The 20,970-nt window shown below is 33.1% G+C and overlaps 1 protein-coding gene across 14 annotated transcripts in view; it reads left to right on the forward strand.

Annotated features, from left to right (window-relative positions):
- The window catches only part of GPHN (gephyrin), a 609,565-nt gene that overhangs the window by 434,191 nt on the left and 154,404 nt on the right, over positions 1-20,970 (forward strand). For all 14 annotated transcript variants that reach the window (XR_004620093.1, XM_034642048.1, XM_034642043.1 and 11 more), the window contains one exon: positions 16,506-16,548. Coding sequence is in view for 13 of the 14 variants with exons in the window: in XM_034642048.1 (XP_034497939.1) it covers positions 16,506-16,548 (43 nt within the window). In the remaining variant the exon portion in view is untranslated. The remainder of the gene's footprint in view (positions 1-16,505; positions 16,549-20,970) is intronic.

Raw genomic sequence — 20,970 nt, forward strand, 5'->3', positions numbered from 1 at the left:
AAATTTTATAAGCTGCATTTTGACTATGGCCTATTGACTTTAAAAGAAAATTTCAGATCAGAAATGATACTGGTGTTTTTAAGGTCTGCCATGTGTTTTAAAAGTTAAAGTAAGAAATGTGAAGAGAATATAAGAATCCCCATTTTGTTATTTATTACCTCATTTACATTCACCCACTTTCTTACTGCAGTTCCCTGCACTTCACTTTTTCTGTGCTTCTTTTCACTTTCCTTGTGTGTGTGTGTGTGTGTGTATGTGAGTGAGTGTGTGCATGTGTGTTTTTACAGAAACTACCTGTCTTCTTTATCTCTAGTTGTTTCTTGTTTTCCTTTCCCTTTTCAATGAATAATAACCCAACCCATCTCAGCCACTGAGGAAAGAGTATTAACCTTAATAATTGCTGTTAAAATGAGTCAGTATATCTCAGCTTGCTGTAAAGGAACAAAATGGGATGAGCATAGCTGCTTTAGTGTTGGACTATGGCAACCCAACCATATACTGTGCCTAAATTCTAAGCCAACCTAACTCACAGGAATATGGGATATAGGAGAGAGAATCTAGAGGAAACTAGGATAAATGAACTAGGTATAATATTTCTACCTGTAAAATTTCTAAGTTATACAGTGAGTCTATGAAAAGACTATTTATAAAAAAGAATGTATGTGCCTTTTTCACCTTAGTTAAGTTAAAACATAATACTAATGAATCCAGGGCTACAGATTTGTAAAGCCAGTTAACTTCACAGCTGTTCTCTCATTATAGACTATAAACTTATCCTAAATATCTTAATACAGATATGTATGCAGGGGAAAGACTGAGGAAGGATGTGTTGATGGTTCAAAATAAATCCATCAAAAATTGAATGAGACTGATCTTAACAAAAAATATAATGGTCTATGTTATACTAAATTTTTTAAAAATCAAATGTCTATCATTTTCAGCAGTTTCTATTTTTCTTTCATTTTAAATAGCTTATGTTTTTCACGTATTCCGTGAAGAATATAGATAAGCAAAGAGAAAAAAATCACTCTTGAACTCCCCCATGTTAATTGTTAAAACTTAACAGAAATAATAGGGAAAGTGAATTAAAGAGAGGAGAAAGTAGGAGTTTCCTTAGAGGATATAGAATAAATAAAGAATAAAGAAGCATATATAGAAAGAATAATTATCACCAAAGGATTCCCTATGTGGAAAATATTTAAGAATAGCTAGTGTATAAGAAATGTAAGAGTTGGAAAGCTCTGGTGAATTAGTTTCTGCAGAGTCATTGTATTTCTCATTTAACACCCAAGCAATGCAGGGCACAGCAAAGCTACCCGAAGCAACGCTGAGAAGCATAGAGCGAGTAAATTGTTTAATGATGAAACTGTCAGGCAGTGGTTACAATTTAACAACATTCTCAATTAATACACAGTGAAGGAAAAAACAATGAAAAATATATGACTTGTAGACATTGGTGTTGTGTTTGTTCTTAGACAAGAGGGCAAAAGAGTATCCAGATGATCCCAAATTCCACATTTGAGAAATCTGTGCTAAAAGGTTTATGGGTATTGGCAGCTTCATGTAAATGTCCTTTGGTGAATCAGTTCCCTTTTATCTTTTTTTATACAGTTCTCATTTTTTAATGAAATATACAATAAAGAATAAATAACAAACACCCATACACTGACCACCTAGATTTAACAAATGTTCATATTTTATTGTAGGTTCTTTAGATCGTTTAATATGTTTTTAATAATTAAGGAATTATGACAAAGCTCAAGTTCCCTTTGCATAGATTATATAAGAACAATATATATATATAAGAACAATACATTATATGATAGAAAATGTTCATTCTATAAGAACAATACATTATATGATAGAAAATTAGAAATATATTCGTTACGTATATATGGCATATACTAACCCTGCATTTGAATGGTGCTGTATTTCTCAGGATCCCTTTTGCTCCTGTGACAACCTGATACATTCCTGCTTATATTTATTTTTAAAGTAACACTGGTTTAGTAGCATTTCAGTGATTTTTGGTATGTGCTAGTGGAAATAAAATACACACATACACGTACGATATGTATATATATTGTTGGAGAGGCAGAATTTTCCTTTACCCTTCAAAGGTTCTTTTGGCTGGTCTAAGAATTAAATTGACATGAGACAGATTAAGAGGAGAAAATTTTAATTTTGTACATAAGAGAATTTCACATACATGAGAGGTTCAAAGACAGGTAAAATGAGGTATTTATGCCATTCTGAGCTAAGAAATGGGATAGGGATTTGGGCTTCAAAAGGAAGGAAGGCAATTCACAGGGCAATAAGAAGAGCAGATGTTTGATAATTCTATGTTTGCCCTGCTGTACAGATAGGTCACTTATATAAAATTTATGTGTGGTAAAAACTCTCATTCTGGGAAGGACCCCCAATTTAAATTCTTCTAGGTAATTAAGGAGGGGCAGGGGTTTCTCTTGAGCCCACTGGATCTTGATTGCCTTCAGCTCAAAATAGTCCACATGCTTATGTGGCACACTTTGAGGATATTTGTTTGAACTCCTTTAATAAGCTATTTATATACTAAGTATATGTGTATATGTACATATATGTGTAAATGTGTATGCTGTACATACACACAAATATATATGATCATTTTCCTGTTTATTGTGTTGAGACAGCAATAAAATAAACTGGCCAGAAGTAAGCAATATATCTCAAAAACTGCTCTTAACTTACTCCAACCAAGCCATAATACCACAGATTTATACTAAAATACATAGGAAATCAAAAGGAATAAAACAGGAATGCAAAAGTAACAAAAGCACTAACACAACCAAAACACCCCTGGGCATCATTAGTAACATTGTTCTGTTCCAAATGAAGCTTAATGTGATTTGGACATGGGTATTGATGATTGATGATTAACAGCATAGATATTCTTTATTACCCAGCTTTCACTAGTTTCCCTGTATGTTATATTTTTTTATAAACTTTGAAAATGCCTCAACACTTCTATTTAAGTATAGATCCACTCCCTGGAGAATACTAACAAGTACGGTAGCTATCAAAAATTAATAATACAGTATCACAAGAGCTTTTATGCAGAAATTTACAGTAAAACTTCAATAAACATTATTCTCTTTTATCAGAGCTCCTTCATTGGTTTTTATGAAATATCAAATTATTTTCAAAACACATTTTTTATGTCCTACTTAGCTGGAAACCTAAGTCTGAACACCTACTATGTCTCTTTTTATTACCAATATTTGGCCCTTCTGACAAATTACAACACTCTTCTTTGGTCTGAAAGAGGTTGCAGTTTCCAGACTAAGAAGGATTGAGAAGAGCAGTTGCAGTACTTGACTTTTGACAGTTGATATCATAATCATCATAGCCATTATCATTCTGTCCTCTATTATTATCATTCTCACCCCTATTATTACCATCAGACATTATTAAATGTCAGGTATAAATCAAATGTTCTACCTGCATTAGTTTATTTAATTTTCAAAACAATCCTATGACGTGGAAACTCAACAAAGCATGAGCCTTTGCGTACTACCAGCTATTCCCTCAGTCTGGAAAGTTCTCATTGATCTTCCTCTAGGTGTCTCAGATCTTAACTCAAATGATACCTATTCAGAGAAGTCTTCCTTGTCCACTCTATCTAAAATAGTTATACCCTATTGCTAATCACTTTTATCTCATTACTATCTTTTATTTTCTTTTAAGCATTTATTACTAGCTGAAACTCTCTTATTTACATATTAGCTTAAGTGCTTATTATCTGTCTACTCCTATTAGAATGTAAGCTCCATGGTAGCAAGGTCCCTGTCAGTCTTACTTAGGTTTTAGCCCCAGCACTGGCATTGGGTGTGTGCTCAAGACATATTTTTTCAGTAAATGAATGTTACCATTACCCTGAGTCTTCTACGTGTGGAAACTAATGCTTAAAAAGTTAAAGAAATTTAGCCAAGATCATGTAGCTGTTTTTTGTCTGCTTAAAGAAGGAGTCATTGCATGTACAAGTCTCTAGCTTTAGCATATCAAATTAGCACATGTTCTTGGACCTACAGCTATCAGGCCTACGTTGAAATAAAAATTTGCACACATCTAATATAATCTTACCTATCCTCTTCATTCTGAGAATGAGTTATATAAATAATATAAATATGAGCTTACACTAGTATGAGGGAATAGAACCAGTAATGTATATAGAGAAAATGCAAATTTTGCAAGGTAATTAAAGTGGACTGAAACAACTCAAACTACTGATAAACCTAAATTTAACAATGTTCTAAGAAAGAATATCCCTTCTTCTTCAGGCTTTTCTTACACATGATTTTTTAGCTTTTTCTATTTAAAAAAAAAAAGTATAAGGAGGGCATGGTGAACTGGGTGTTATACACAACTAATGAATCATGGAACTTTACATCAAAAACCAGGGATGTACTGTATGGTGACTAACATAATATAATAAAAAAATTACTATAAAAATAAATAAATAAAAAAATAAAATAAAAGTCTAAAAGGAAGCTTCATTCAGAAAATATACATACTATATTTTAGCTTTGTTACATAGTAATACATGGTCAATTATTTATCTTATATAATTTTTACATTATCTTGCATTTCTTTGATTGTAATAGGTTGTTCTCTTTCCTGTAGGAATTTTTCATGACTGAATCTTGACAAAATAAAGTTTATATTCAAACTGAGTTTTCACTAGATTTGGGTAAAAGAAACTACGAAAATTTTTTGTGTATTAAACCTTGGAAATTATATTTTAGGTCAGATTTTTTAAAGATACAATGTATATTTCATATAAATGTATTCCATATCTAATATGGTAAACTATTTTAATATTAAAGTGACTACAGTTGGTATTTCATACAATCTTAGAAACCAAAGGTATGCACTAGGGGACAAACTCTCAAAAATAAACCAGAATTCAGTTAACAGACAAATTCTATTAATAGGCATTCCGAGGCCATAAAGTTCTCAGGTAAAACTGTGAAAGACTTTGAATAGACAAAAATGATTTTTGGCTGTCTTGTCTAGGGCACCCTCTGGATCATCTCCTCTTTCGTTGTCTGAGCTGTTGCACGACACTAAATTGTAGTATGTGAATAGTAATGTAAATGATCCTAATCCATAGAAATGCACATTGTGCTATTTGGAGATGCAACTGATTTTTGTTCAACTATTCTGAAAGTTCATTTCAACATTCTGATGGTCCATGTATATGGTTTTTTTAAATTCTTTTTTGAACCAATTGGAACATTTTTCTGGTCCTCTTATTAACACTTAAATAAAATCTTTGACATATGTTCATTTTATATTTGTACAAAAGTCATGAATTTATCTTTTTTTTTTTTTTTAATTAACTTTTGGGACACTTGGGTGGCTCAGTCAGTTAGCATCTGCCTTTGCCTCAGGTTGTGATCCCAGGATCCTGGGATCAAGTCCCACATCGGGTTCCTTGCTCAGTGGGGAACCTGCTGCTCCCTCTGCCTGCCACTCCCCCTGCTTGTGTGCTCTGTCTGTCTCTCTTTCTCTCTCTCTGACAAATGGGTAAATAAAATCTTTTTAAAAAAATTAACTTTTAACGCAGTTATTCCTTCTTTATAAGCTAAAAGTTCCATTTTAATGGCAATGGATTTGCTGCTTTTCCATTTGATTTAGTCCAGATATGCAAAACTTGAGAATTCAGAGAAAATGGAAAGAACATATGTAATGTAAACAAACTATATCTGTAAACTGTTTACTTGGTTATATCATAATAGGCTTGGTTAACATAATATGTACCACACAGAGTTGCAATATAAGGCTTTAGAAAATTTAGCTCTTATCTCCAGTCCTCCAAGGAATATCTAAACATTGTCTAAATCATTGCTACTTTACTAATATAATGTAGAAGATGTCTTTGCCTTTGTACATTTTTCTATGTGCCATATGAATGCTAGCCAGGCATTTAGAAAAATAAAAACTGCAGTATAGCATACTTTGATTTAGAAAGGAAAACTATGTAGACACACTCTTATGGTGTGTTATACTCAGTAGAAGCAGGAGTTTGGGGCTTTTTTTAATGAACAAATAAGTGATATGACATGACATTTAAGAATGTGTAGGGGAAAAAACGTGTAAGGAAGGAAAATAATTTTCCATCTACCTTTCTGAGTTCTTGGCTGTGACCTTCTATAACAAAAGACAGAATAACAAGAGAAAAACAAACAAGTTTATTAACATGTATACCTCATGTATATTTAGGAGTAACTCCCCAAGATAGCCTGAACCACCAGCTTAAATACCGTGTTTAGTTAAAGACAAAATTAAGTGGAGGCAGAGAGGCCAGTTATGGGGAGGTTACCAGAAAAAAACAGTAAACAAGAGTAAGGTTTATTATACAGATTTAAATCCATGCCTTTTCCATTGATAACATTTTCTTGTGATTTAGATCATCCTTTTCTAGGTACAGAGAGGGAGATACCCTTATAAATGGAGATTTCTTTTCTAAATATAAATTTCCTTTACCAAATGATAATTCTACTCTGTTTTAAGAACTTCTGTGTCTACCGTTTCTCAAAATGGTCAGCTCAAATAATCTTTATGCCAAAAAGGCATATTTTGGGGTGGCATATTCTACTCCCCTTATGTGCCACCCCCAAAATATGACATATTGATTATTTTCAGTTAAAGTTACTTAAGAAACAGCCAGTTCAAGAAGGACACTCCCCAGAAAGCAGAAAATAAATCTCCTGTGTGAAAGGTACCCTCCCTGTACCAGAAGGGGAGAAGACATCCTTACTACCAGAGATAGGGATTTTAGCTCCAAGAAGACTGCATACACAAACCTAATTTCTTTACTAATTTACCCCCCAGCCCACACTCCTTTGTCTTGTCAATTCTTCACAGATTTTTTTTGTTTCTTTGTCTAAAAGACATAAAAGCTGAATGCTTTGGTCACTTCTTTGAACCTCATATCTCTGGGGTTCCTGTACATACACAATTAAATTTGTTTTTCTCCTGTCAATATGTCATATGCCAATTTAATTATTAGACCAGCCAAAGAACTTACAAGAGAGGAAGGGAAGAGTTTTCATTGCCTATAGCATATTCTGCTACCCTTAAATGAAAACCGAAGAGAATATTAAATCTAGTTAAAAACTCAGTATCTTAAAACTCTATGTTTAATGAAAGCCAATGTGACATTCTTCCAGAAATGCCAGGAAATGATGATAATTACAAATGCTAAATAATTCAGGGTTTCATATTATTGACTATATCCATCTTTTAGGCTCTAGTTCATAAAACTTAGGTTTTCTTTTTTAACTTTGTATTCACAAACTTACCTAATCTTACTTGTTAGAGCTGTCAAAATCACAGAAGAAATTAGTCAACATTCTGTGTTACAGATCCAGAGTATCATCCAAACAAAAGTAACAACAACAAACATAGTAATAGGTAATGCTCATATACCATTCACTCTGGGCCAGATACTCTTCTAAATCAAACACTTCACACGTATTATGTCAGTTTCTTCATAACAACCCAATGAAATAGGTATTTCTGTTATTCTCATTTTATACATAAGTAAACAGATACCTAAAAGAGATTATAACTTACCCAGTTTTGTACAACTAATAATGGTAGAGCCAAGATTCAAATCTGGCAGTCTGGCTCTGGAGTGCTACTCCCCAGACTGCCTTTCATACCAGTTTTCCTTCACTCCTATATCCACATGCCTATTTTGAGTGGTTCTTATTGCTAAGAGAAATAGTCAAGAACAAAAAGCCATGAAAATTCAAGGACAGATTAGGAATGCAATGATTGCCACTGGTAAATTAGAAAAATAGGGTCATTTACTGGTATACAGAGAAATGAATTTGGAAGTCAGGAGGGCTAAGTTTCATTACAACTTTACTGTGTAAACTAAAGCCAATAACAACCCCTGCTTTCTCATCTCTAGATTGAAGATAAATTACTCTGTAAAGTAGTTAAATAGTCATCTAAAGATTGGGAAATGGTGTCAAGAATAATCTGAAATCCCTACAAGTCAAAAACTATTTTATTCAGCTTTGTTATGTTTATATAATTAGATAATATATATTCCTTGTATTTATCATGATCAACATCAAAATTCTCAGAACAAACATCAACTCAAAAATATTGTTGGTACCAAAGGGAGACCAGCCTGAGATTTACAAATTTTCTAGAAATCATTGAAAATGACTCAATTTAGAATTAAATCTTTATGGATATTACATTAAGAGTATTGACCATTAATATTCAAAATTGTATCCCTTTGAGTCATGATGAGAACCAGTTCTGTTCTTAGTTATGTTCTACATATCATTGTATTCTCTTTGAGAATGAGAAGCTCAACAAGTTACCTATAAAGCAGCATAAATAGGCTTTTGATTTTCAGTGTTCATTATAATTCACATACACCAACTGTGTAAACTGCTATAGTTCCAGCTTCTTTGGAAGAAGTCAAAGCTGCAAAAGAAGAATTCTTCACATTTGCCTAGGAGTTAAGAAAATCAGTGGAATTTAAGGCAATAATAATTCATGTATTAGTGAGGAAACATTCAAGAATAGTCCTCTGGAAAAGATTGTAAAATTGTACTGCTTACAAATATTGTCTGTGTGCCTGTAAAGGCTTACATTATGCATAGATAATAATAGCATTGTTGCTCTTATCTGTGATCAACATAGGACTAAGATTTCAAAGAATAATTAGTTATGGATATATAGGTGTGTGTGTGTGTGTGTGTGTGTGTGTGTATGGAAGTTCACCTTTTGTTAGAGAGTTTTAAATGTGATGACTTCTAATGATTATTCCATTTAATTAAATATCTAAACCAATGGGAAAAGAGCAAGTGAAGCAGAAATTTTTTATAAGCCTGAGCTCTTTTAACTTTTTGATAAACATATTTCTTTTTTGTTTCTTAGGTGGTCTATTAAATGGGTATTTGGTTAATTTCATGACCAATTTTGCATAATTTTCTCAAAAAAAGAAGAACTTCTTTTATATATGATTTGATAAAGGGCAGCCTGTGGAGGTAGGAAAGATTTCTTAGAGCAGCAAAATCCTGGAGATAAAAGGAAGCTTTGAAAGTGTCTATTTCAGAGTTTTTTAACCTTTTTTCTCCTATGGAGTCATTTGGGAATCTGGCAAAGCCTACAGACTTCTTTTCAGGAAAGTATTTTTAAACATATAAAATAAAATATGTGGGATTACAAAGAAAACTAATTAAATTTAAAATCATTATCAAAATATCTATGAAAAACAAATTGTTTGATAATGCCTCTTTTAAAATGCATTAAGTAACTAAATGTAGCAGCAAGTAATTAGACTACTGTAATTTGAAATCTTGGTGAATGTGAAGAGTATTTTAAGATATCCATAATAATCTGAAGCAATAGGTTCTGTCATTTTAATGTGGTTCGTCACCTAAGCTCAAAGTGAAAGAAATTAATAAAATTTACTTAGGTTGGTGAATATAAAAATTTTCATTTTTTTCTCCATCCCATTGAATGGACTCCTGACTTTTATCCACACATTCTCTCAAGGGCTCCATCATCTTCAGTTAAAACCCCTGGAAACATTATCACTTTACAAATGAGGGAATCAAGTCCCATAGAATTGAAATAGCTTGACTAAAATCATACAACACAGCATTAGATTAATCCTTGCAGAGGTAACTTCAGACCTTAACTCAGCCTTTTCTTGAAGTTTTAGTCTAGAAATTGGCAGTTATACTCTGTCATTTGTCACTGATTCATGGCATGATCTGGAGCAAATTCTTTATTCTCATTGTTCCTCAGACTCTACCTAAGTAAATGTGGGTGACTAAAAATCTAAATAAGGATAATAATAATGACTTAGATTTGTATTGCTCTTTTTATTTATAATCGTTTTTACTTTCACATACAGTATCCTACTTAATTTTCCCCATTTTATGGATAAGGAAATTAAAACTCCAAGATGTTAAATGTCATGTCTAAGGTCACACAGCTAAGAAAAGGATAAACCAGGATCAAAAACCATACCACTGGACTCCAAAGGACTTTCTTTTTATCATGCTGCCTTTCATGTCGTAAATAAACCAAACCTCTGAGTTCCTCAGTTGAATATGTGTTGTGATAACATAAATCTGATTAAACACAAATGAATTATCATTATGATCAGATGAGCCAAATATTTGTACCCTAATTTATCCAGATAAAGTGATGAATGAATAGAACTATGGAAAAGAGCTTTTCTAAACCATTCTCCATTTTTTATATAAGAATTGAGAAGATAAATAGAATTTAAAAGTCTGAGATTGTAGAGTTGTTTGCTTAATATTGTTTAAATCAAAACTTTCTTTCCTTCTGTTTCTGGGTAGGCTAAAGAGGCAAGTAATCTAAGTAAATGCCAATGAGGTCCTTTTTCTCTATCCTGTTAAGTTTTATTTTGATGAGTAAATGATATTTAAAGAAGTTTGTTCTTTCAGATATAAATTACTCTTAAATGAGTTTAATAGGGTAGAAAACTTAAAGTCAAAAGAGCCATGCTGCATCAAGAATCTCTATCATCTCTGTCATTCTAGTAATGTGACCATGTGAGATAAAGAATATCTTGTTCTCTTAGAAAATAAGGAAACTGCTTAACCTGACCTGAAACCTTTAGTGTAGAATAACCTTTATTGGACTCCAGATGTCACTATTTGACTAACCTTAAGTAATATAAATAGTAATGTGTTTTCCAAATTCTTAAGATCATTCTGTGAGGAGCTCAGATATGTCTTAGCTATAATCCACATGCTTTTTATATTACATTTCTTAATATTAGCCCACCCAAATAAATAAAAGTCATTTTTAAGATAGTACAGGAGTGGCTATGATCATACTTATACTATAAAAAATAAATTTTAATCTGCTGAGATGAAAAAAAACATGATTATGAAAAAACTATGATTATTACAAAATAAAAGTTTACTCTGTACAAAGAACTATATTTGACATAGTACAAAATGTAAAGAGAATTAAAGTCAGATTCTTTCCCTCCAAGAACCTATAATATATTTCAGGACCCTTATCAATAACTGGAATATGAGTAACTGTGACAACTCTTACAATAGAAGTTCAGATAAGAGGCTTTATGAATTTAGGTAAACCTAAAACTCGATTGTGATGACGGTTGTGCAGCCATGTGAATTTATTAAAAGTCATCAAACTATATTCTTAAGATGGGTGAATTTTGTGGTAGGTAAATTGTGTTTCAATAAATATATTAAAAGTTTAGGGAAAGAAGAAATTATTTCTGATTGAGGAACTTTGGGAATAGTTTTTGCAGCTGGTGCAGTTTAAGCTGGATCTTAAAGGACAAATAGTATTTGAATCAGAAAATAAACAAAGGGTACCAGATAGATGAAACAGCTTGTCTAAGGTCTAAAACAACTTCCTCAAGAGTACAAGGAAAATTCTAGAGGAGCTAGTTCAGACTTACCTATCTATATGCCTTAGATTATGTGGCCCGCATTCCTACCAGTACACATGGCTATATGGCTATGACATTTCCAAAAAGTTTTAACTATCTTGGAAAACTTATAACTTATACATGGATTTTGAAAAACTTATAACTTGAACATCTATTTTATTTCTTTCTTTGGGTCAAAAAGAAGAATTTGCCTTCATTCTGTGCTGATGTGGAAGTTACAATGAGAGAGAGTGTGATTACAGTTATTTTACAATTGTCAGTGCCTCCACTGATCATAGCATAATCACAACTGTCATTTGTTTCCACATTTATAGCTTAAAATCCCTGATACATGTCTTATCTCCCCCAAGCCCTTTAACAATCTTTATTTTCCCCATGAGGAGCTGAGATTAAAGGAGGACCTAGAGCCTAGAATAATAAAGACATGCTAAGGGAAAGGTCAAGATATTCTGGCCTACTAAAAATAGGATGAGGAAGAGAAAATGGTGATATAATAATCTTCAAAAATTAAAAATCTAAATTGCATGCCACACATAAACCAAAAAATAAAATAGATGAAGTTAACTACTATCATGAATAATAGGAAAGCAAAGTTGCAATTTTTTTCTAATGAGCTGAAACAATTCATGTTAAAATGTTTTTTTGACAGTAGAGAAGAGTACATGGGAAACTTTGTAACAATTTCTAAATAGGTAGTCTTTTTTGTTTTTTTTAAATGTAAAAAGATTAAGATTAAATTGCCTTTCCAGACCATTGCCATAGAATTTCTCAAATTAGTAAGTAAGCAGATATACAGAAGCTTAATTTCTAATTTAAAATGTGACTGCTGGCAGGTACAATCATGCTAAAAATAGAAAGAGAGGGCTTTCTTTATGTCCATCAAAGATGACTTCCTTTGTTCTTGTTTGACCCCATCTGACCCAAGTGCTCAGAATTTTTCAATATGAACCATATCGTATAGATTTATTCCTAATATTTGCAAGGAGAAAGAATACAAATTAGCCTGGTGAGCAGCAAAATAGAGGCAGTTTTTATGAAACCTGAGTTGTGTTAACCTGCAATCAAATGTAATCTCCATTTTAATATTTATACATCTTTATATTGTTATGAACCTATTCTTAACATGGGCATTATTTTATTTGTTTCTCTCCTCCCTCACTTCTGCAAAAGGCAGAAGGGAAAGGATGTTTGTTATTCACACATTGTACCCCACTAACTGGTGTTATACATCTGGCTTCCACTGGAGAGCCCCTGACATCGCAGGGAACGGTGATCAAAATTCCACACATTAGCTTCAAGCTGGGGGCTCGTAGCTACTGCAGCATTGAAGGGGGTCTTTTCCTGGCTTCTTTAAAATAAGCATGGTGATGGGATGGTTTAAGGGAAGAACACCTCTCAAATCGCGTGACCACTGCTGTGCTTCCGTGTGTCCTGCTTTCTTCATAACAGCTTGGCACTACATTTTTTCCCTGTATCTTAATGGACTTGTGTGTGTACGAGTGGGAGGGGTGGGGAGAGTTGTCAGTAGATGGTTATACATTATGCATGCATCTTTCAGTGTTAGAGTGATGTGCCTTCCCTTATGTGTACACATTATGGTCACAGATTAAATTTTCTGTGTTCCTGAGAGATTGGACTGTCTCTCTTACTGGTGTGAGATTCATGTGTTTTGATATTTACACCCTCAGTTGTTCTTCATGCTGCATTAAACATAAGTAGAAATGTTCTCCCATAAGAGTTAGCTTTTCATGTTGGGCTGAAAAAGTCTTCATTTCTGTGTAGCAATTCATGTTATTATAACCTATGGCTTTCAATTGTACCTCGCATAATGAAGAGCTGACTTTAAACACTGTGCTATTCTTGTTATGACCTAAGCATAAGGTAAGTCACTTCTCTAACTGTATCTAAAGATTGTGGTTGTTTGTTAAAAATTTTTCAGCTTTGTTTAAAGCATTTTCACTTTTTTCTTTACCATTTATTACATGCTCTCCCCTCTTTTGTTTTCTGTTTCGTGGCTTAAGATTTACTGGACAATGTGATCATCAGCAAAAATTATATTACACATGTAAACACATGTTGAAATGAATTAAATGAATTATTTGATGTCTGAAAGCAGTCTTGATTAGTAAATGAGTACCTATGTTTTCAGTAAGTCTCTTGTGTTTTTCATTTCCTCCATTGACTGTAATATAATAATGCTGTTTCTACATATTATTTTAGTTTAATTCCAGCTGAAAGGGGGCTTATTAACACCATAAAGTTAGATGTTAATTATATTAAAATAATATAATCCAATAAAATAAAGTAATAGATAATCCAATACCATACCTTTCATTTTTAATCCCTTACAAATTTGGGATTAAGTCAAAATCTCAGTTTCATTTTGTTTTTTAGACTTCCCCTTTGCTTGTTTGTTTGTTTGTTTTTTCCATTGACTAAAAAGCCAGGGTAAGATTTAAAAAACAAAAAACAGTAAACTGTAAAACTTGGGACAGACCTGTGTTACCTTTCTAGTCCATATGTGTGAGAACAAGAACAGTAATTGTTTCTTGACTTTATTCTTTCAAGTAAATCCCATTACATTGTGAGTTAGGTATAATCTTCATATTGGGATTTTATAAAATTAGGTAAATATTGTAAAGATGACCAGTTTCATGGTACAAAAAAGGGGGGCAGCTGCTTGTGTATATATATTTTAAATGTCTTAAAATTATTTTCTTCATTTTTTTTATATATACTCAAGATCACTAATAAAGAAGTTCATGAAATCATTGATTTTAAGTGATTTCCCTCAAATCTGGGTCAAATAGCCAATGTAATGTAAATGAGAAAACATTGGTAATACTGCTGTTGGCAATTTGTTCAGGAAACTCAATTGTTTTTTATCATCCAAATTTCTCTTCCAAAGCCATGAAATATATAATTCTAAACTCAGGCACCACAAAGCAAGATTTGGGGTTTCATTATTAAATTCTTGCTATGAACAAATTTTTTAATTTTTAAGCCACCTAAGGCAGGAAGAGGGGTTTTTTTAATTGCTGTTTTGTTTTGGTTTGACTTTTTTTGGTAAAGCTAGCTAGTTCTTCACCATTTCCATTTAGATGTTATATAAATCTGTTGAAACATTTGATGAGACAATTTGAACTACTCATCTGAAATGCTCTGTTCATTATAAATCTCTTGTTTCTATCCACACACTAGCTCCACTCTAGATTGGAAGGGCTTAAAGATGAACTCTGGAGGAATAGAGGCTACGACTTAAGAGTAACTATTACTGATCAAAGGAGCTGCTTTCCATTCGCAAACATTGCTTTGCGCTATGGGTTTGGGCTCCTTCTGTTTCTACATCTTGTTGAAGACTTTCTTGACTTCCATTTGACTTCTTTGAACTCTGTTTTTGTCTTTCGACATTTTCCCCTTTTTTTTCCTTCTCTCTCCCAGATTTTTCTCTCTGTTAGCTTTCTCTTGTGTTCCTTAAACTACTTTTTAAAATGTAGTTTACCTCTTTATTAAACTTGTCTATTAATTTGTCTGTTAGTATTTGTTTCTTTTCTCTTTTAAGGCTCTAGTGGTCTAGTTACACCTGTTTTCATTCCATTGTATGCAAACTTGCTTGTTTATTTTGCAGCAAGTTCATTAGTGATTCTTACCCTCTTAGTATGAATTTTCAATAAGAAATAGCAGAACATTTTGCATTTACATAATGTCCCCTTCTATAAGCCCATACTTTCTTTTCTATTGTCTAGACTTACTTCCCCAAACTTCTCTTTCTTTTTCTTTTTCTCACTCTCATGTCTTCCTTCCTGTATTTTTGTTTCAAGTAGTCATTAATTTCCTTTCCCATTTGGCCCAGAATTGTTTTTAATAAAACTTCTGAGTTAAAGAATATAAGAATATTATCTTTCAGATGAGCTTCTTCATTCTAGTGTATTCTAAACTAATTAAATAATCTGGGCCAAAAGAGAATAACTTTTAACATCTGGAATTATTTTTCCCTTTTTTTCCCCTTTTTTTGGTGTGTGTGTGTATGTGTGTGTGTGTGTGTTTCTTGAGTGTATGTTTGTGATTTTTTTTATTATTGTTGTTGTTTCTTTAAACATTAACAATTGTTCTTTTCAGGGAAGGACAACCATAACCCACCCTAAGTTGCAACATTCCTTTCATAAGTTGTTTCATTACAATAGTAGATTGTGTTAAGGAATAGAAATTAATTTGTTGTATATATATATCCATTTGGGGCAAGCTGCTGTGGAGTGGGAAGAAAAGGTGTGCAATTTAAGTACAATTTCCTCTGATATTAACAAATGTTAGTGCCATCCAACGTGGCTCTTGAATTCAACACAAACATTTGAAAGAATGTTCCACTTTGACCTAAACTATTTGAATCAAAACGTAAAGATTTCTGATTGATAAATTCTATTATAAACACCTAAGAACTGGTAAATAAATGGGTTCAATTTTATTGATTTCCAACAAAGACATCTTTCGTAGCCCGTATTTTATTTATAACCAATTATTTTAATCAGTAAGTAACAAAAGTCATTGGAATCACACATAAATATTGTATATGAGGATTTCTCTGTTTTCCCCTTAGCATGTATAATTAAAAATTACTACAATGAAGTATTTTATTATAACTTTTATTGAATTGCATTATTAGTCTAGTTGAGAGCTATCACAGTGCCTTAGGATTAGGGGTCTGTATTCATAGCTGAATATGTGGTAACATTTTTTTCCATATACTAATTTCAATGCACATCAATAAAAAACTGCCTTTGGTTTTGCTTCTGTCCCATTTATAATGTTGTACCCCCAATTTTTTTCTAGAAGTGTACTCTTTCTTTACAGTAAGAAAAAAAATTGAAAATATGGAACAAATGTGATATATTTTTACTAATATGTTATGATATCTGAATATATTAAGCCTTTGCTCCTAAACCTCAGGAGCTTGCCCATTAAGTATGCATACATAGCTGGCTATCTATGTTATGAGCCCTAAATTACTGAGTTTATGCTCTCTCTGCAGGTCCAGTCCAGGTGCAGCAGCAAGGAGAACATTCTCAGAGCGAGTAAGTATGTTATCATTTCAGATGGACTACTGAATTAAGAGTTTGTAGTTCAACAGGAAGAAGAGCTAAAAATGTTTTGGTGAAACAAAGAAGAGCAATTGGGGACAGTTTATATAACAGATATAAATGTTAGGGCTTTCACCTCCTAAAAATATTAGTATCAATATATTAGTGAATATTTTCCTCATCAGTTGTTTCTGGAAGCTGACTGCAGAATTTTGATAGCACTTCTAGTTAGGGTAGTAATGAGTTCCTCAATGATTCTACAATGAGAACCCTCTTTAATTGCCCCACTGCCAAAAATTATTTGAAAACAGACTTAACTGAAAATAATAATATAAATCCACTCTAAGAATCTAACTTAAAGAAAGTAAGTGACTCCTGAGAGGAGTCGTAATCATTATGTAAATATGAATTCCTAAAAGATCCTACCTTCATAAGCAGCATGTTTTAGAACATAGTGCCACGAACGAAGGATAACAAAACCTTAATTTTTTTTGTTTGATGATTAATAACATTAACTCGAAGTCATCTAACTTTCTGTATTACTCATTTTTCTATCCTATAAAAAGGAAATGTAAATAGCTTTTCCTTATCTGTATCCTTGAAATGATGTAACATTGAAGGTCATGCCTTAAAAGTTTTAGGATCCTAAGAGAAAAGTATTATATAAATGCTAATAATTTAGTATTGTTATCTGTCACTTAAAATTAATGATGTCATCCTGTCTTCTCCCTGATCTTTATCAAGAGAAGAAGTACAGGTGGACCATAACTAAGTGGGTCTTACTTACACCACTGAGAATTTTAGTAAATAGAATGATTTATATTTCCAGTAGAATGTCTGTATTACTTAACAATCACAAAAGTAGTTGGAGAACTTCAAAGAGATAAAAATATGTTTTATTTTCTTTACTGTTAATTTTTCCTATTTCTATGTTGTGCATCTATTATGTTAGCTTGAAACCCTTGAGTTGGTAGACAAGCACACTGCAATTGTGTACCCAGGATCTTTACATTAGAGTTGTATAAAAGTAAATTCAAACAAACATGTTTAACTATACTAGTGTAAGTTTCTGCAATATTTGACAGACATGTGAATCTGAGGGAGGCTCTTCAATACCAGAGATGTAACATTCTGTAATCCCTTACTAAGACCTAAATTGAGAAACTTGAGTCAAGGGAGTAATGACAGAATATTCACTAAAATAAAACAATACAGATAATTGAACTTTAAAAATGACATTTTGTGATGATTACTGTATGATTTCCATTTATTGTTAATCCTGAGGTGATGATGGATCATTGATAGTGATTATGATGATTAGGAACAAAAATAATTTCTTAGTGACAACAGGTTTCTTTGAATCCTCTTATACCTTTATCATGGATCTTTGTGTTATTAGAACTGTCTTTCATTTCAGTTATGTTCTTACTGGCTTGTAGACTATTAACCACTTTGGATGGACATCACAGTTGTCTAGGTTTCCCTGATTGTATTTTCTTATGATGAAATAGTCATGTGCATGGTCCATAGAGCCATTTAGATCCATGTCAGGAGCCCATCCAACATTGTAGCCTCTCTGTAAGTTTAAGGTCTTTCCTTTCGAAACCACTTTAATAACTCATACACATGCCCCTAGCCACACCCAAGGACTCTTTCATCACCATGAGCTGTTCTGCCTCTGAACTTCTTAACTTCAATATCTCATTGCTTATCTAGTCTACTTTAATCACCCCTAGTTTCTTCCTTTGCCATGAACTATTAATGTTGCAGTCATGTAGATCCTGTTAACAGTTCCTCATTCTTTCAGTGCTATGTTCTGCCTCTATTCTTTTGGACCCTTTCCCCCACTGTATAAATTATCTATTCCCCTTGTTTTCTAGAAAATTCTTTTTTTTTCTTTTCAAACATGTTTTATTTTGTAATGATGCATAAACAAATTCTTATAGAAGAGCCAAATAATACAGAAATATAGAGACTAAGTATAAATTTCCTCTTTATCTGCCCATCCCACAATATCACCCTTCCCACTATAGGCAACCAGTATTTTCAGTTTGGTCTGTGCTGCCACAGACCTTTTTTCCTATGCATCTCTATTTTATAAATGTATATATACAAACACCATTTTTGTTTGTATGCTTGTTTCAAGTTCTTATTTAAATTCTAGTTAGTTAACATAGTGTAATATTGGTTTCAGTAGTAGAATTTAGTGATTCGTCACTTACATATAACGCTCAGTGCTCATCACAACAAATGCCCTCCTTAAGACCCATCACCCATTTAGGCTGTACCCCACCAAATTCCCCTCTATCAACCCTCAGTTTGTTCTCTCTACTTAAGAGTTTCTTATGGTTTGCCTCCCTCTCTCCCCTCTCCTTCCCCTATTTTCATCTGTTTTGTTTCTTAAATTCCACACATGAGTGAGATCATATGATAATCGTCTTTCTCTGACTAACTTATTTCACTTAGCATACTACACTCTAGCTCCATCCATGTCATTGCAAAGGCAAGATTTCATTCTTTTTGTTGGCTAAGTAATATTCCAATTTTCCAAATTTCCAATATTCCAATATTCCAGTGTTCCAAATTTAGCCATTCCAATAGGTGTGAAGTGATATCTCATAATCGTTTTGATTTGTATTTCACTGATGATGAGTGATGTTGAGCTAGAAAATTCTTACTTATACTTCAAGGCTCGGTTCAAGTGTGAGCTACTCTGTGACATGTTCTATGAATTCCCCCTAGGCAAGGTAACTATAACTAATTCTTCTTGTATACCCATCCTGTCCCTTCTTCTTTAATCATTTTTTCATTTATTTACTGAATTAACTATTCTTAAGGAAAACATTTCCAAAATGTAGCCAAGGTAAAGAAAATTGTACAAGCATGCCTCAGAGATAATGCAGGTTTGGTCCCAGACTACCACAATAAAGTGAATCAAATGTATTTTTTTTCCCAGTGCATATAAAAGTTATGTTTATACTACACTGTAGCGTACTAAGTGTGCAATAGCTTTATGTCTAAAAAAGAATGTATATACCTTAATCAAAAAGTACTTTATTGCTAAAAAATGCTAACCATCCTCTGAGCTTTCAGCAAGTTGCAATCATTGATCACAGATTACCATAACAAATATAATAATGATGAAAAAGTTTGAAATATTGAAATAATTACCAAAATGTAAAACAGAGACATGAAGTGAGCAAATGCTGTTGGAAAAATGGTGCTAATAGACTCGGTTGATGCAGAGTTGCTATATATTTTCAGTTTGTTAAAAAAAAAAAAAACCCACAATATCTGCAAAGCACAATAAAGTGAAATGCAATAAAGCAAGGTATACCTGTAGTCAGCCAATTTTTTAGCATATATGGAAATTTGTCAAAACAAAACATCAATAGATCCTAGAGAAAGGAAAAGAGTTATACTTAACTTCTTAAATTTAGAATTTGGAGTTCATCTGGAATTGTCCAAAGAGGAGTTAACTTCGGTAATGTTTTTCTAAGTGTAAGAGATAACTTTCCTTTGGCTCCTCAAAAAAATTATCAAAACAACGTGTTGATAATAAACCTGAGTTATTCTTCCTGTGGTCTTTTAGGGTTCCCAGCCCAATTCAAACTTGATGGTGATGTCCCCCCCACACACAACAACAAGCAGTTCTCAGACACAGCAGAATGTCCAAGAATTCAACTCAATTCTGACACTATCTACCCAAAAATAGCATCAGAGTCCACAGGTTAAGGATTCAGTCCTACAAAACTGCCTTCCATGTTCCACTTCAGATGCCAGTCACAAGCCCCAGGCTGTTACTTGTGCTTCTGACCAACCAGCTACAGGTTAAAGGTTCCAGCAACCTCCTTCTTAGGTTCTATTAATTTTCTAGAGTGGCTTGCAGAACTCAGGGAAACACTTTCACTTACCAGTTTATTAAAAGACCTGATAAAGGACACAAATCAACAGCCAGATGAAGAGAAACACAGGGCAGGGCCTGGAACAAAGGAGCTTCTGCCCTTCTGGAGCCTGGGGCCTCGCTCAGTGGCACCCAGAAGCATTCTGGTTCCCCAAGCATGGAAGCTTTCCATAAAAGAAGGGCCAAAAATTTCTTCTTCTTGGGTTTTGTTTTTGTTTTTGTTTTTTGTTTTTTTTTTTTAAAGATTTTATTTATTTATTCGACAGAGATAGAGACAGCCAGCGAGAGAGGGAACACAAGCAGGGGGAGTGGGAGAGGAAGAAGCAGGCTCATAGGCGGAGGAGCCTGATGTGGGGCTTGATCCCGCAACGCCGGGATCACGCCCTGAGCCGAAGGCAGATGCTTAACCGCTGTGCCACCCAGGCGCCCCTTTTTTTTTTTTTTTTCTTCTTGGGTTTTTAATGGAGACTTCATTACATAGTCATGATTGACTAAGTCATTGGCAACTGGCT

This window comes from Ailuropoda melanoleuca, chromosome 14 (genome assembly GCF_002007445.2).
Source record: "Ailuropoda melanoleuca isolate Jingjing chromosome 14, ASM200744v2, whole genome shotgun sequence".
Taxonomy (NCBI): Eukaryota; Metazoa; Chordata; class Mammalia; order Carnivora; family Ursidae; genus Ailuropoda; species Ailuropoda melanoleuca.